The following is a 14,103-nucleotide window of genomic DNA, read 5'->3' as shown; positions in this document are numbered from 1 at the left end:
GGTTTATTTGGCTCACACATCTACAGTTCATCATCTAGGGAAGTCGGGGCAGGGACACTGAAGCAGGGACTGAAGCGGAAGCCTGGGAGGAACACTGCTTACTGGCTTGCTTATCCTACTTTCTTACAGGACAACCAGCCCAGGGATTACACTACCCACAGTGAGCTCAGCTCTCCCACATCAATCCCCAAGAAAATGCCCCCAGAACCTTGCCTACAGGACAGTCGGGAGAATTTTCTCAGTTGACTGTCCTTTCCCAGAGAGCTCTAGCTTGTGTCAAAATGACGAGAGACTAGTCAGTAAAGCCCACCTAAGGGGTTAAGGACTTTGTGTTCTGTGTAGGTGGTCCTCTAACTACCCATCGTCTCCACATCGCCATAGGTCTCAGATGTCAGTAGAATGAGATGGTTTATCAGTGGCTAAAACTCCTAGGATGTTATGGAATACTTGTGGTAGAATAAAGAACACATAAGATCTTCAGTCACAAACCTTAGAGGTCTTATTATCCACATCTCTAAAATGTGTGTAGCTGCTTGTATTACATGAGGTAATGTAGGAGTAGACTGGATGCAAAGTGCGCCATGGCCTTCATCCTTTCACCATCCTTTCCTGCAGTACAGAGAGACCCTCTAACTGTCCTCTGAAGCAAAGAGCTCTGTAAGTTTTCAGGTTTTACCGAGACGTTTTCTGCTGTCATGAAACCTTTTACATAGCAATAAGGATGCTGCATCCTGTCCTCCTCCTCCTCCTCCTCCTCCTCCTCCTCCTCCTTCTCCTCCTCTTCTCACTCCTTTCTTGAACCATTGTAGATCAGTTTGTTTTCATCTTCAAATTCCAGAGGTACCTTAAAGCTTCAACATATTCAAACAGAAATTCTCCTGTTGGGAAAACCAGTTCTTGAAGTTACCTTGGTCTGTTTACACCTTAGTAGAAGATTCCCTTCAAAGACATCACACACTAGAATAAGAGAGGCAGATCTGTGTCGGGGACCATGCTTCGACAAGTCTACCACTTAACAGGGTAGGGGCATGAGGATTAGAAAAATGTAAAGTAGGAGGAACAGAGATAAGAAGGAATCACTAAGACTTAGGCAACTCAGCTGAATTCACTGAATACTGAATGCAGAATTTATTTTCCATACACTTTTATACCCCAATACAAAAAGGGGAAGAAACCAAAAGACTGCATTAACATGATACAAAGGACTACGTGAACAGTAACTTGTGCCAGCAAGGCATTAATTCTTGACTACAGCATTCTGTTGTTTAGGCACCCTAAACCAAGTGTCCAGAAGACAGTCTCTCCCAAGGTCAAACCCCCATCTCAAAAGAAGATGCAGGAGTATGCTTGAATTTCCAACCATTGGTGTGGGGGAAGTGTCTACCTGTACGGGCCATCTTTTTGTCAAAAGGACTAAGCAGCCACACCCTAGGTCAGGATGTGTAGCCCTGGTCGTTATCAACCATTTTGAGCAACCTCAAACTCTGACATTCAGACAAGGTGGAAATAGGCTCATTTTAGGCCTCCACAGATCTGCAGGTCTGGAGGGAGAAGGCTGTCAGTGAAGGAGGGTAACAATGTATTTATTTATTTATTTATTTATTTATTTATTTATTTATTTATTTCTTGTAGCAGTTTATTTCAGATGGAATCTCTTAATATGTTTTCCAAGTTGGCCTTGGCTCTCTGGACTCAAGTAATCTCTCTGCCTCAGCCTCCTGAGTAATCATACATCACCACACCCAGTTTACTGGGAAGTTTTTTGGTTTTGTTTTTTAATGAACCCTCTATCTCCCATTTATGTGAGAGAGCCAAGTGTATTGATGCCTCAAGAAAGTTCTGATTTTTTGTGTGTTAGCTGCGCTGTCCCTGTTGAAACGGACATTCCCCATACAAGAGAGTTTGGCTGTAAATGTTAAGGTGGAACAAAGGCATGCGTGCCCTTACGGGATGAGTCTCTGGAGCAGCATCTTCCCAGCAGTGGCCTCTTTTCTGTAAATGGTGGAAGGTGAAGGTGATTAAAGCTGTTGAGTTAGTGGCGTGCACTCTGGCTGCTGAGAAAAACAAATTCATCAGTGGCAGTGATAATATGTTTTTCTAAATATGAGGAGAAATTTCACTCTCAGAAACCGTGAGATGGAATTTAGGGAACCTAGTTGCAAGCAAAATGTTAGGCCCTGGGCACAGTGTCTTATTTACTTTCACTTTATGGCCTCCACTAAAGGGACAGCATTTCCCCAGTGGCTTTGCTTTCTGTCAGTTTGAATTCTGTGATTCCTTGATCTTCTTTTTATAGCCTTGCCTACAGGAAATAGCTTATGTTGCTTTTCTACTTTTTGTACACATTAGCTACTTATCCGTATATGTCAAGTTGATAAAGCTTTTAAAATGACATAATTATTTTTAAATGTTAAAAATAAAATTGCGATTTTTTTGTGTGGAATATTAAATGCATACGTGTTTTAAGTGTACGCATGAGGCTAGGATAGAAGAACTCTGTGTCAGAATGATTCCATAACATTCTTGTGGCCTAGAACTCTGTCTCCCATAACCAAGATAAATTTAACCAAGTTAAATAAATGTGAAATTTTCAGGGAGTGTTGGAGTTTGGGGATCAGCTGTGCTGCGTGCATGCCATGATGGTGACAGCTTCTGTAAAAATAGGCTCTTCCCTTTCCCGGTTGTCTGGTGATGTTGACCGCTCGGAGGTGTTTCTCATTTCCAGATCCCGTGGCTTCACAATGATGCTGTTGTTACTCACTCCCAGCAACTAGGCCATTTAGCAATCCACTGTCAATGAAATCCGAGAATCCAGATGTGTTAGCGGAGTTTCCAGGTTATGTCCTGTCAAGTTTGGGACTTTTTGTTTTTGGTTTGTTTTGGCTTGATGGTGAAGGTAAGGTGTAGCATCTCTACTTGGTACTGGTTCCTTGTGAGACCCTTGTGACCCTTGTGGTCAGTCTGGAAGCTTCTACTGGAAAGCCGAGCTGACTATGATCACTTCATCTCCTACAATGGCTAAGTTTGCAGAGGTTCAAATGGCAGCATACAATGTTTCTGATTTATACTTGGTCTTCTCTCCCCCAGTCCATGCCTTTTCACGTAGTAGGCATCTACTGAATACCTACCTGATGGGTCTGTACTAGGCAGACAAGGAAGAGAACATTCTAAGGGTAGAAGTCACCCACAGACCTAGAGAGAGGGAGCATGTGGGGCTTTCTTTTTTTCCCCCGAGAGAGGGTTTCTGTAGAATAAAGAATTCACTAAGTCAGGCATGGTGGTGCATGTCTTTAATCACAGCACTTTGGAGGCAGAGGCAGGAAGATCTCTGTGAGTTCAAGACCAGCCTGGTCTACACAGTGAGACCCTGTCTCACAGAACAAAAAACCAAGCAAACAAAAAGAATAAACTGCACCGCTCACATAGGTAGGCAAACCCTTGGTATATTGCATGGCTGTTAACTAATCTGTGGGCATTTTAGTAACTACGTATTGCTCTTTGTAAGCCAACATTTGTGGGGGCTCTACAAAGTATTTGTATTTGATGTAGAAATCCCAAAGACTCTTCTTTCTGACTTAGAATCGTGTATGTGGAGGAGTACATAGAGAGTGGTGGTGATGGCGGTTGCTGCTGCACACTCTGCCCTGCCAGGGCGCTGCCCTGAAATAGGTTTGCTCTATGAGAAGCAAACAGCATTTCCTCATTCATTCTGTGAAGTTGGGATCGTCCATGTGTGAATAGCAAAATGCACGCAATGGTTGGGATGCATCTTAGCTTGGGTTGCTATTGCTGTGAAGAGACGCCATGACCACAGCAGTTCTTAGGAAAGAAAGATTTAACTGGGGCTTTGCTCACAGTCTCAGAGGTTTAGTTCATCATTATCATGGCAGAGAGTGTGGTGGGGAGCATGGTGGCCTGCAGGCAGACAAGGTGTTGCCTACATCTTGATCAGAAGGCAACAGGAAGTGGACTATGTCACCAAGTGAAGCTTCACAAATGAGACCTCAAAGCCTGTCCCCAAAGTGACACACTTTCTTCAATAAGGCCACACCTACTTTAACAAGCCTACCCCTCCCAATAGTGCCACTTCCTTTGAGCTAATGGTGGCCAGTTACATTCAAACTACCACAAGGTGTTTCTGTGTGAATACACTTAATGAGTTAAATCTTTCACGTGTGAGTGGAACTAATTATATCTTGTAGTAATAATGAATTGAAGTAGAATCTAAATTTTCACAGTTGAAGCAGAAAAGTAACAGAAGCTTCTGAATTTTCACAGTTGAAGCAGAAAAGTAACAGGAGCTTCTGAGAGAATTTGCTTAGTTGAAAAGTTAAAGAACGTCCCCTTACGTTAAAGGCTGGTGTTAGCAGTGAATAAGAAGTTTTAAGTCCCATGCCAAGATATAATACAATGCCCTTAGGATTCAATCAAAAGAGAAATTCCATTCTGGAAGATGACGGAAGTTTTTCTATGGCCAGGATCATGGTAAGGCCACCTGAGCAGTGTTTTACATTGAAAGTGACGCTGGAGCTTACTGGGGGGACTGCATTTGTTCAAGTTGAAGAGGATCTCCTTAACCATAGGCAGAAAACAGCTTACACACTCCTCCCTCTGAAGGGACAGCCCTGTGTGTTTAACATCACTGCTTGGCTCCCCTAGTGCTCTATCTGTGAGCACAAGGACCTCCTTCCCTCCCACATCTCCCCTTGTGCTGTGGTTGAAGGGATCCAGGAGTGTCGAGCAAGGCTCTGTGACACTGCGCAGTGACGTTGCAGTTCTTGTTCCTTGTTCTGGGTATGAGAGTTACTGAGGGTGGGGTTGGAGGTGAACGTGGGTATAGAGGTTGGAGATGCATCATGGTTGACAGAGTTTTTGATGGGGGGCGACTGGGCAAATGATGGGGCGCTTCTCTGTGGTAGGAATATAGACAGGAGTGCATGAAGGGTAAAGAAAACTCCGGTTTCAAGCGCACTGAATTTTAAAGGTTGCAGTGTGCATCACAGTGGTCATGCTTAGCATCTGAAGCTGGCATGGAGCTCAGCGGGAGCCTGTCTGCCGGAAGTTAATCTCTGAGATAGAAGGGTGTGGCTTGTTTGAAGCTCATACCAAGGATGCTAAATCTGAGTGAAAAGACTGTGAGTTTTCCGTATTAGATGGAGCTGAGGATTGGGCATGTATTCACACTCAAGTGCTTAACAGTTGTGGGTATATCATTTCTGAGGAGTAGAACAAGTGTGTCCTATAATGTGAAAAGCTGAGGTCTTTGTACCCATAGGTATTGGTTTGAGAAACACTCCTGCAGGCCTAGAGGAGAGTTATGGTACTGGGGGAGACCTGACACTCAAAAATGAGGAGCGATGTGAAGTCCTTAAGAGGCGTTGTTTCTCAGGGGCTGCGATTTCTGGTGAGTCTGGAGTTGTGGGAGGCAGATCAGAAGTGAAGCGAGCACACAGCGTAGATGGGAAGGCTCAGCAGGCGATGGACAGTTACCTGAGAATGGCCAGAAAAGAGGAAAGCAAGCTGGTGTGGTGTGTTAGTCTTCAGGGCAAACCGTGGTTCATGACATAATTAAATGTGTGTTTTTAAATTAGAGTTTAAACATAGTGTGTGTGTGTGTGTGTGTGTGTAACAGTGTGAACTAGTGTGTGTGAGTGGCAGTCTAGAATTCATCTGTTGGAAATTATTTAATAACAAGGCCAATTATTTTCTGTAACTGTTGCAGACCTGTAAACTCACCTTGACACCTCTCAGGGAGAACAGCACCCACGCCTTTACCCTGGCACCTTATCGCTGAAATGTACTGTCTTTCCTAGTTAATGGATAATTACTCTTGTAACTAGGCTCACCCAGAATGTTCTTCAATCAGCTAGAGACAGCAGAAACAATCCTTGATACATTGAGAACTGGGGAAAATAAATTTGAAGTGCAGGGTTTTGGTCCTCCCTTTTAAAAAGGAATAACAACAGAAATAAAAATTATTCAACGTGTATTTCCTGTGTTCCAGGTCTTAATAAACCATGCTGATGCTGAATAAAATACCCAGCATACACTGAGCATGTATTTCCTGTGTGCAAGACATGATCACACCATGCTAATTTGGAATTCTCATACAGAATGTAATAACTCTCATACTGTTTCAGGGAGGGAACATTCTTAAACAGCTGCATGACTTGAGTATGTAATCAAGAAGCAAATTGGTGTGGGCTGTGTCACTAAGTCATCTCACATAATTGTGTCTCAGTATCCTCAGAAGTTATTAAATAGAAAATAGTGGTAATTGTTTTCCGCATGGAAAATAAAAACATAATTCTTCTGTATGTTATGTGGTATGTCCATTCCCAGACATTTAAAGGCCAGTGTGGCAGACTTTGCTCAGCTTGGAGCTCCACCAGGCTGACTGCCCTGTAGAACCCTAGGTGTGGGGGGAGTGAGGCCCCACCTTCATCTACAACAACAGTAGACAAGGTAGCATCTGCCAGCCTGGGAAGAACTCTTATGCTGAAGCCTTTGTTCCTGGGGTCCTTGGATTGGCCACGCCCCTCCCTGGTTGTTGTAGCTGGGAAGAATAAGGAAGGGGCTTGGCCCTGTCCCATTCTCCACTTTCAGTTGCTTGACTCTGTGTTTGATCTCTGGGTTCTTTGTTGTGTTTATAGTGTCTTAGTAAGATTTTAGATGGAAAGAGGCCTTCAACCTTGTCATCAGCGCCCTACCCCCTCATTTGATAGATGGAGAAGCAGCTCTCATTGCTCTTATTTGGGCCTTTGTTTCTGTTGCAGATGGGTTTGTGATGATCACACACACACACACACACACACACACACACACACACACATCCCTCCTTATTTGCAAATCTCTTCCAGGTACTGGCTTGCTTTCTGTTCCTCATCTCTCGGTGTCAGACATTTCTCTGATGGAGGGAACAGTCACATATTGATGTTAATCCCAACTGTGAATCTACTAGGGAGCTCCTGCTGAAGTCACTTTGTGCCCTGAGTAGTTAGCACCATGCCAAGAAGGACCCAGATGGAAGAGTTGCTCTTGGGACAGTGTGTACCATGGAGACCTGTGTTCTTTTCTGTCACTCAGTGGAAGGGACTCTTGGAGAACAATGCAGATCCCTGTCCTGTTTTGTCACTCAGTGGGAAGGAGCTCTCAGAACTTTGCAAATAAAACTCATATGGAAGTTCTACTAAAACTGAACAAGGAGCTCCAAATAGTTTATAGGCTGTTAGCCAGAAATGTTTCAGAATATAGTTAAAAATGAGAGAGGGCACCGCGTCCTTATTCTTGACATGGAATATTTGTTAGATCAAATTGTACATAGAGTAACTTATGACTTTTACTTCTGACCTATTTTCATCTGGAAAAAAATTCACTTAAGTTGTTTTAAGAGATCTCACTAGCAAAGAATGTAGAATTGTTTTAATGATGTTAAGTTTTGATATAACACAAAAGCAGGTTAATGCCGCAGCCCTGTAGCATGCAGACAAACCTGCAGGGCAGCTTCTGTTGGGTTAGCATGAGGGTCACCACGGCGTGTTGTGTCACCTTTGCGACCTACTTTGTGGTGTGCCACTAAATAAATTTAAACAGTACAATATAGTTACCCTGATCTGTGTTGTGTATAAACATACAAATGAAATGAAGCTTTTAAAATATACTATGTTGACTACAATGAATCACTAAAAAGATATCCGGGAACAACTGTATAAAAGAATTACCCATTAATTAATTAATTACCCAAAAGCAAGTTGTTGATTTGAGGTGAGAACTCTAATTCTCAGGGTAAAACAGCACGAATGTATTTGCCTAGCATCTGCCTAATAGTGAAGGCTTTAATAAGGAAATGCATTGTAGCTCGAATTCTAATTGATCTTAATAATAATAAAAACTTGGAGTCAGCTATCGAGGTGAAAGCTGAAGAATCAGAGAAACAGAGCAGCAGCTACTAGAGTTCTTACCTGTACCAATGCTCAGACCCAAGGGGCGATCCTGTCCCTATGAATCCTCAGACTGAGTCTTAGATTGGATCCTCAGACTGAATGCCCTGAGCTCTTGTCTCCGCCCACCTTATTCCTCTCTCTGCCCAGCCATATCACTTCTTTTTTCACCTCCCTAGTGCTGGGATTGAAGGCATGTGACCCCAAGAGCTGGGACCACCTGTGTGAGCTCTGTTTCTCTCTTAGACAGATTGTTATCAATCTCATGTAGCCCAGGGTAGACTTGAACTCACAGAGATCTGTCTGCCTCTGTCTCCCGAGTGCTGGGATTAAAGGTATGTGCCACCACTGCCTGGCCTTTATGGCTAACTAGTGGCTTAGCTCTGCACTCTGAGCTTCAGGCAAGCTTTATTTGTTATAGCATAAATAAAATACCAGTGCAATGCATTAAACAGAAGTTCAATAATTTGCTTCAGGTATAAGAATAAAAGTTCAAGCTGTGTTTTTTATATTTTGTGTGTTAGCATGCTGTTACATGAAGATTTCTGGGAATTCTGTTTTACTTGTTTCTTTTACAACAATTCATTGTGCTGCCTCAGTTTGGAGTAGTCCGAATCCCTCTGCATGTCAGGGTTTTGTTGTTGTTTATCTTTGTAAAATCCGTGTGCTTTACACTTAAAAATAAATTGGATGATTTTAACTTGGACACAGATAAGTCAAATCCAGAAGCCTGCTTTAAATTCAGTTTTCCTCTGTAAAACAGGGGAAATATATTTAGTATAAAAAACAAGAGTTGCAAGGATCAAAGAAAATAGGATGTAAGTACTTGGCACATAGCAGATTTTTACTCTCTCTGCTTCCTTCCTAATGATTTAATGCTTCTGTTATATTTAGATATCAGACATCCATGTAACTGGAGAGTCAGAGGACATGTCTGCGAAAGAAAGGTTACTCCTGTGGACACAGCAGGCGACAGAAGGTTATGCTGGAGTACGGTGTGAAAATTTCACTACTTGCTGGAGAGATGGGAAACTATTTAATGCCATCATTCATAAATACAGGTATGGAATCTGTGTGTTTGCCCTAATGTAAATATAAGTCATTCTTTCATTTCTAACATTTTAAGTAACATGTGACTATTGAAAAAGCAGTTCATGTGCATAGCAGAAGCTCAAGATAAAATGAAAGACAGCGTAGGCCCACTGCTGAGTTAGTTCTCTAAACTGTAATGCATGTGTACACAGAGAGAGACGCAGAGACAGACACATACAAAGATGGACAGACAGACAGACATGCATGCACGCACACAAACATACATACATACACATACACAGAGGAACATGACCGGTAGACAGAGAACAACAGAGTTGTATTATGTCTGGATTTTTTCTACAACTTAGCAGGTATTAAGCTCTTGTGCCTACAGTCTGCAGGTCGATGATCTAGATTTTATCTATAGGGAACTGATGAGTAGAAAAGCAAAGGTTTATAGTTCGCAGGCTTAACAACCCATGAATTTCCAAGTCATATCATTTTATCATTCTAAGGGGTGGCTGAACAGCTGATCTGGGCTTGGTGAACCATTTTCTTATGAAAATGATTAACTCTTACTGTTAACATTCGAAATAACACTGAGTGTATAGCATTGTTCTACTCATTAATTCTCACACCATCCCCTCTTGTCTTCATAGTTATACGTGAAGTCAAGACACTGGGTAAATATTTGCCTAGTCACAAGACTAGCAGGTGGTGGACTTGGGATTCAAACCTGGCAGGCTGACTCTTGAGCTTTTACTATCTCATTAGAAATTAAATTCACAGAAAATGTTTCTTGAAAACTGTGGGTTTAACCTCGATTATTTTCCTTGATTTTACAAAGAATGTGTCATATTGAAGAACCAAATTGCAGTCACGAATATGTTAAGTCTATGCTATAACCTTAGTAAACTGAAAAAGGTATTGACTATAATAAAAATTATACAAAACAGTAATGAACTCTTCATGGGTCCACACTCAACACCGTGTATTTTCAAACAGTCTGATAGCCTCCTTCTTTGATGAAACAACTTTGGGATAGAGGTGGATGGAGGTTGCTGAATTAGGAAGAAAACCTGGGTCAACCTGCCTGCTCTTGTCTAGGGTACAGTGCAGACACCGAGTCAGTCACACGGTGGCACAGACATATCCCTGCCTGTCCCAGGCATTCAACACTGGAAGACCGTGGAGCTCTTTCTCTAAAACCTTTTAGGTAGTATAACAGTTGTAGAGACTAGATTTTCTAAAATCATCTGCTTTAAAATTATTGATACCTGTATTGGCCATGGTAGCCCATAATGGCAGCTGAATTTGAAACCAGCCTGGGTTCCATAGCAAGAGCTTGCCTATAAAAAAAAAAATAGGTAGATAGATGGATAGAATATCTCTCTCTCTCTCTCTCTCTCTCTCTCTCTCTCTCTCTCTCTCTCTCTCTCTCTGAAATCTGTCTCTTCAGTACTCATTAAGGATTATATGAGCAAATTGGCATCCGTATGTATTTTTTTCTAATTACTGAAATAAGTCACTGTACATCAGAGATCCTAAAAATTTCAAGAAAAATTAAATAGACTGTCATTGCTTATGGTGAGAAATGGGATCTTTTTAAAGACAATATCTTATGTGTGTGAGTGTTTTGTATTTATAACCACTAGCTTTCCTGGTAGGTACCCTTGGAGAACAGGGTTGTAAACCTTTGTGTGGGCTTAGGTCCTCTGGAAGAGCAGCAGCCTGCTCAGAGCCACTGAGCCATCACTCTCCAGCCCAGACATTGGAATTGTAGTTCTTTTTCTCCTCTAGAATTCCTGGTAAAATTGAATTCCAGCTCTAAGCTTTCAAGGTCTCTGTTGCTGAAGTTCTGTTACAGTATTCTCTGTCCCATACTTGGTTTCTTTCGCTAAAAAAAAAAAAACAAAAACAAAAAACCACAAATAAAACCTAAGTCTGTAAGAGGTGTTTTAAAGCTTTGGGGCCTTTCGTAAGAGTCCCTTTCCTCCAGTGTGTGTAGGAACTAAACAGACAGGCTTGACTTGCACATATTTCTTTTTTTCTCAAAGTTTATATTATTTTTTAAAAACATTTATTCATTTATTAAGTATACATGGTTTTGCCTGCATGCATGTCTGCATTCCAGAAGAGGGCACCAGATCCTATTACAGATGGTTGTGAACCACTTGTAATGGTGATTGCTGGGAATTGAACTCAGGACCTTTGGAAGAGCAGCCAGTGCTCTTAACCTCAGAGCCATCTCTCCAGTCTTATTTCTTAATACCTTAATTTACTCCAAAGACCAAGGAGACAAAGGCAATAACAAGGAAAGTATCAACATAAGTGGGTTTTTAGATATTAACAGTCATAATAATTTAGGAGCCGTTGGTTTTACTTATCTATTCCCATACAATTTTAATGGTTTCATCTCTTGTATTTATTTGGATAAGAAGCTTTACTATTTTATTGGATTTCATTTTGCTTACATAATAAAACTTAGCTGAGCTAGCACGTAGACCTGTTTTCTAAGCAAATCGCTAGCTGTTGGAGGACCATCGGAGAGAGTGATGACTGCAGTGGCCGAGGTGGCTGGGGTAGATGGAAGACTAGGGGTTAAAAACAAAAATATGTCTTTCCAAAGTAAGCAACTATTACTTCCCATGGTAATTGAGTAAGACTTTCATATATAATATCTAAGGATTTAGAAATATTGATCTGTCATAAAAGCAGAATCATGACAGATTTTAAGCTTTGAAATTATTTATACACAGAGCAATAGGTTTCCTTATGGTATTTTCAAACATACTTTGGTTTTGTTGTATACACACACACACACACACACACACACACTCAAAATTTTGGATTAATATAAACTATTTTGTGAAAAGTCACTGGTCAAGTAAATTGCTTTAGATAGTCTACCATAATTTTTATTATAATTATATCTAGAATATTTGAAAGTAAACAGGTTTGCTAACCTAAGTAAACAGTATGTTATTAACAATTCAGTATCCTAAAATTTTTCATAGGTTAGCTTTCTAATTTTTATCTCTAAAGAACTATTATACGAAATTAAATGTAGAGGAATTTTAAAGGTAACGTTGATTTTGTATATTAAAACTGTCCACAAAGGTAAAAAGAACATAGTTTTAGAAGATAGGCACTCACGAAACACATGCAGACCATGTAGGTAGATGTTTCTGCTCCGGCAGAAATCTGTATTATAATAAAAATAAATATTTTAGTTTGAAAAAAAATTATCAAGCTGGGCTGTGGTGGCATACACCTTTAATCCCAGAACTTGGGAGGCAGAGGCTGGTGTATTTCTGAGTTTAAGGCTAGCCTGGTCTACAGAGTGAGTTCTAGGACAGTCAGGGCCAAAGAAAACATCTCATGAAATAGCTGTGCCTTTGTTTTTATCAATAATAAAAAATGTTGAAATGCTTTTTAGTATGCTTTTAAGAAATAATGAATGTGACTGTTCTGGATTTTGCCATTACTGACATAATTTCTACATGCTAACAGTTTTAAAAGATGGAAGTGTTGACCTGAGCAATGTAGACGTGTGTCCTCAAAGACTAATGGGAGCTAGCAGAGACCCATGGAAATGCCTGCATGTCTGGAACTGCCAACCCGGGCTTTTGTTTCTTCCTGTAAATTATTGAGGGACAATCTTAGTTGCTTAATTTAGGATTAGCTAACAGTAAAAACATGTAATATGTTAAGAACAGTTAAAAATTAAAACATATTAAAATACTTGGCTTATGTAAGAGCAAAATCACCAATTCTATTATGTTAATATGTCGTGTTATCTGGAAGAGATAAAGATCCTAGATTATGGTCCAGGTAACAACAATGAGAAAGTAGGGAGATTATAAAGAACAGGGAGATTAAAAAGAAAACTTGGGTTTTTTTTTAATAGATCACTGGTAAATTAATTTCCCACAGCTAAATGTTGTCAGGAGATTTTGTTGCTGTCCCGGTTCCTTCAAGGAACTTCGTTTGTTACATTTGGTTTTCAGCGGAAAGAGTTGAAATAATAAAAATGGCATATGCCTGCCTGTGTTGTGTGTTCAGTTCAAATAACTTGAACACTTTGATCTATAGTAAAATCTTGGGAGATTTGAAACACGCCTCCCCGTTAATAAGCTCAGAACTTTGTCGCTCGGAAGAATAACAGTGAAGACTGGGTTTGGTGAGTTTGGATGAAAAGAGTAAGGGATGTGAAGAATTAGTGATGAGCCACTAGCCAGCGCGTCCCGTGTGTTCTCTAGCCGAGAGTTAGGGTGGAGGTGCAGAGTACCCTGCCGACATTCCTCTGAGGTGGAGAGAGAGCTCCAGCCTTGCTCCTGCCCTAGGTGTGCTCTGGTCTCTATCCTAAGGAGGTAGAGCTCTGACTGTGTGCTTGAAGTTCTGCCCTTGAGCTAACTTCAGTCAGTCTCTCTGGACTTCCTGAAAGCCAGGATCCACACGGCAGCCCGTCCACGCATTCCCTCAGGAGCCCAGAGAGCTTGGAGAAATGCAGCTTGGCCCGGCAGAGCAAGGTGGAAAAACTCAGGATCTCAGGGCCAGAAAGCTAGGTGCGGGGGTTCGTTTCCACTTACTAGTTTCTGCTTGTCCTGTTTTTGTTTTAATTTATCCATTCATTTATTTCAATCTCCTGCAGAGTCTCTGCATTCTTTCCATGGGCATGTTTTAAACATATTAGCCAATTAAAACTGGGAAATTTAGGCAATAGTTTACAAGAGCCTGTTTTTTAAACTACTTTCAAATTAAGAAGAACATAATTTAGTATTAATTATTTTGCTCATAATTTTCATTTTCAATTAAAATTTATTGGGACTGCTATGCTTCATCGTATTAAAAGTTTAACAAGTTTAACAGTCTTTTAATTGTGTAAGTCCTCCCTCTTCCCCCCCCAGCCTGTGGTCAGAGTCATTTGTTTAATCATATGACCTGCAGGCTGGTGAGTCAATCTCAGTCTTGGATTCTGTCACTCCTTAGAAACTAAACTGGATTGGACTGGTTCAGTGCTGGGAGGAGGCCCTCCAGGGGCTGAAATGTTCTCAGGGGAAGGTGGTTTAGTGTTGACTGGCAGTTCCTCTGTCCTCAGGCTGAGTCCTGGCACAGGAGGGTGTGTACA

At 41.1% G+C, this 14,103-nt stretch overlaps 1 protein-coding gene across 20 annotated transcripts in view; it reads left to right on the top strand.

Moving 5' to 3' along the window:
* Nucleotides 1-14,103, top strand: part of Dst (dystonin) — a 397,254-nt gene that overhangs the window by 214,423 nt on the left and 168,728 nt on the right. For all 20 annotated transcript variants that reach the window (XM_075980528.1, XM_075980523.1, XM_075980520.1 and 17 more), the window contains one exon: nucleotides 8,835-9,001. In XM_075980528.1, coding sequence (XP_075836643.1) covers nucleotides 8,835-9,001 — 167 coding nt within the window. The remainder of the gene's footprint in view (nucleotides 1-8,834; nucleotides 9,002-14,103) is intronic.

This window comes from Microtus pennsylvanicus, chromosome 7, assembly GCF_037038515.1.
Source record: "Microtus pennsylvanicus isolate mMicPen1 chromosome 7, mMicPen1.hap1, whole genome shotgun sequence".
In the NCBI taxonomy this organism is placed as follows: Eukaryota; Metazoa; Chordata; class Mammalia; order Rodentia; family Cricetidae; genus Microtus; species Microtus pennsylvanicus.
This window is presented reverse-complemented; position numbering and strand designations above follow the sequence as displayed.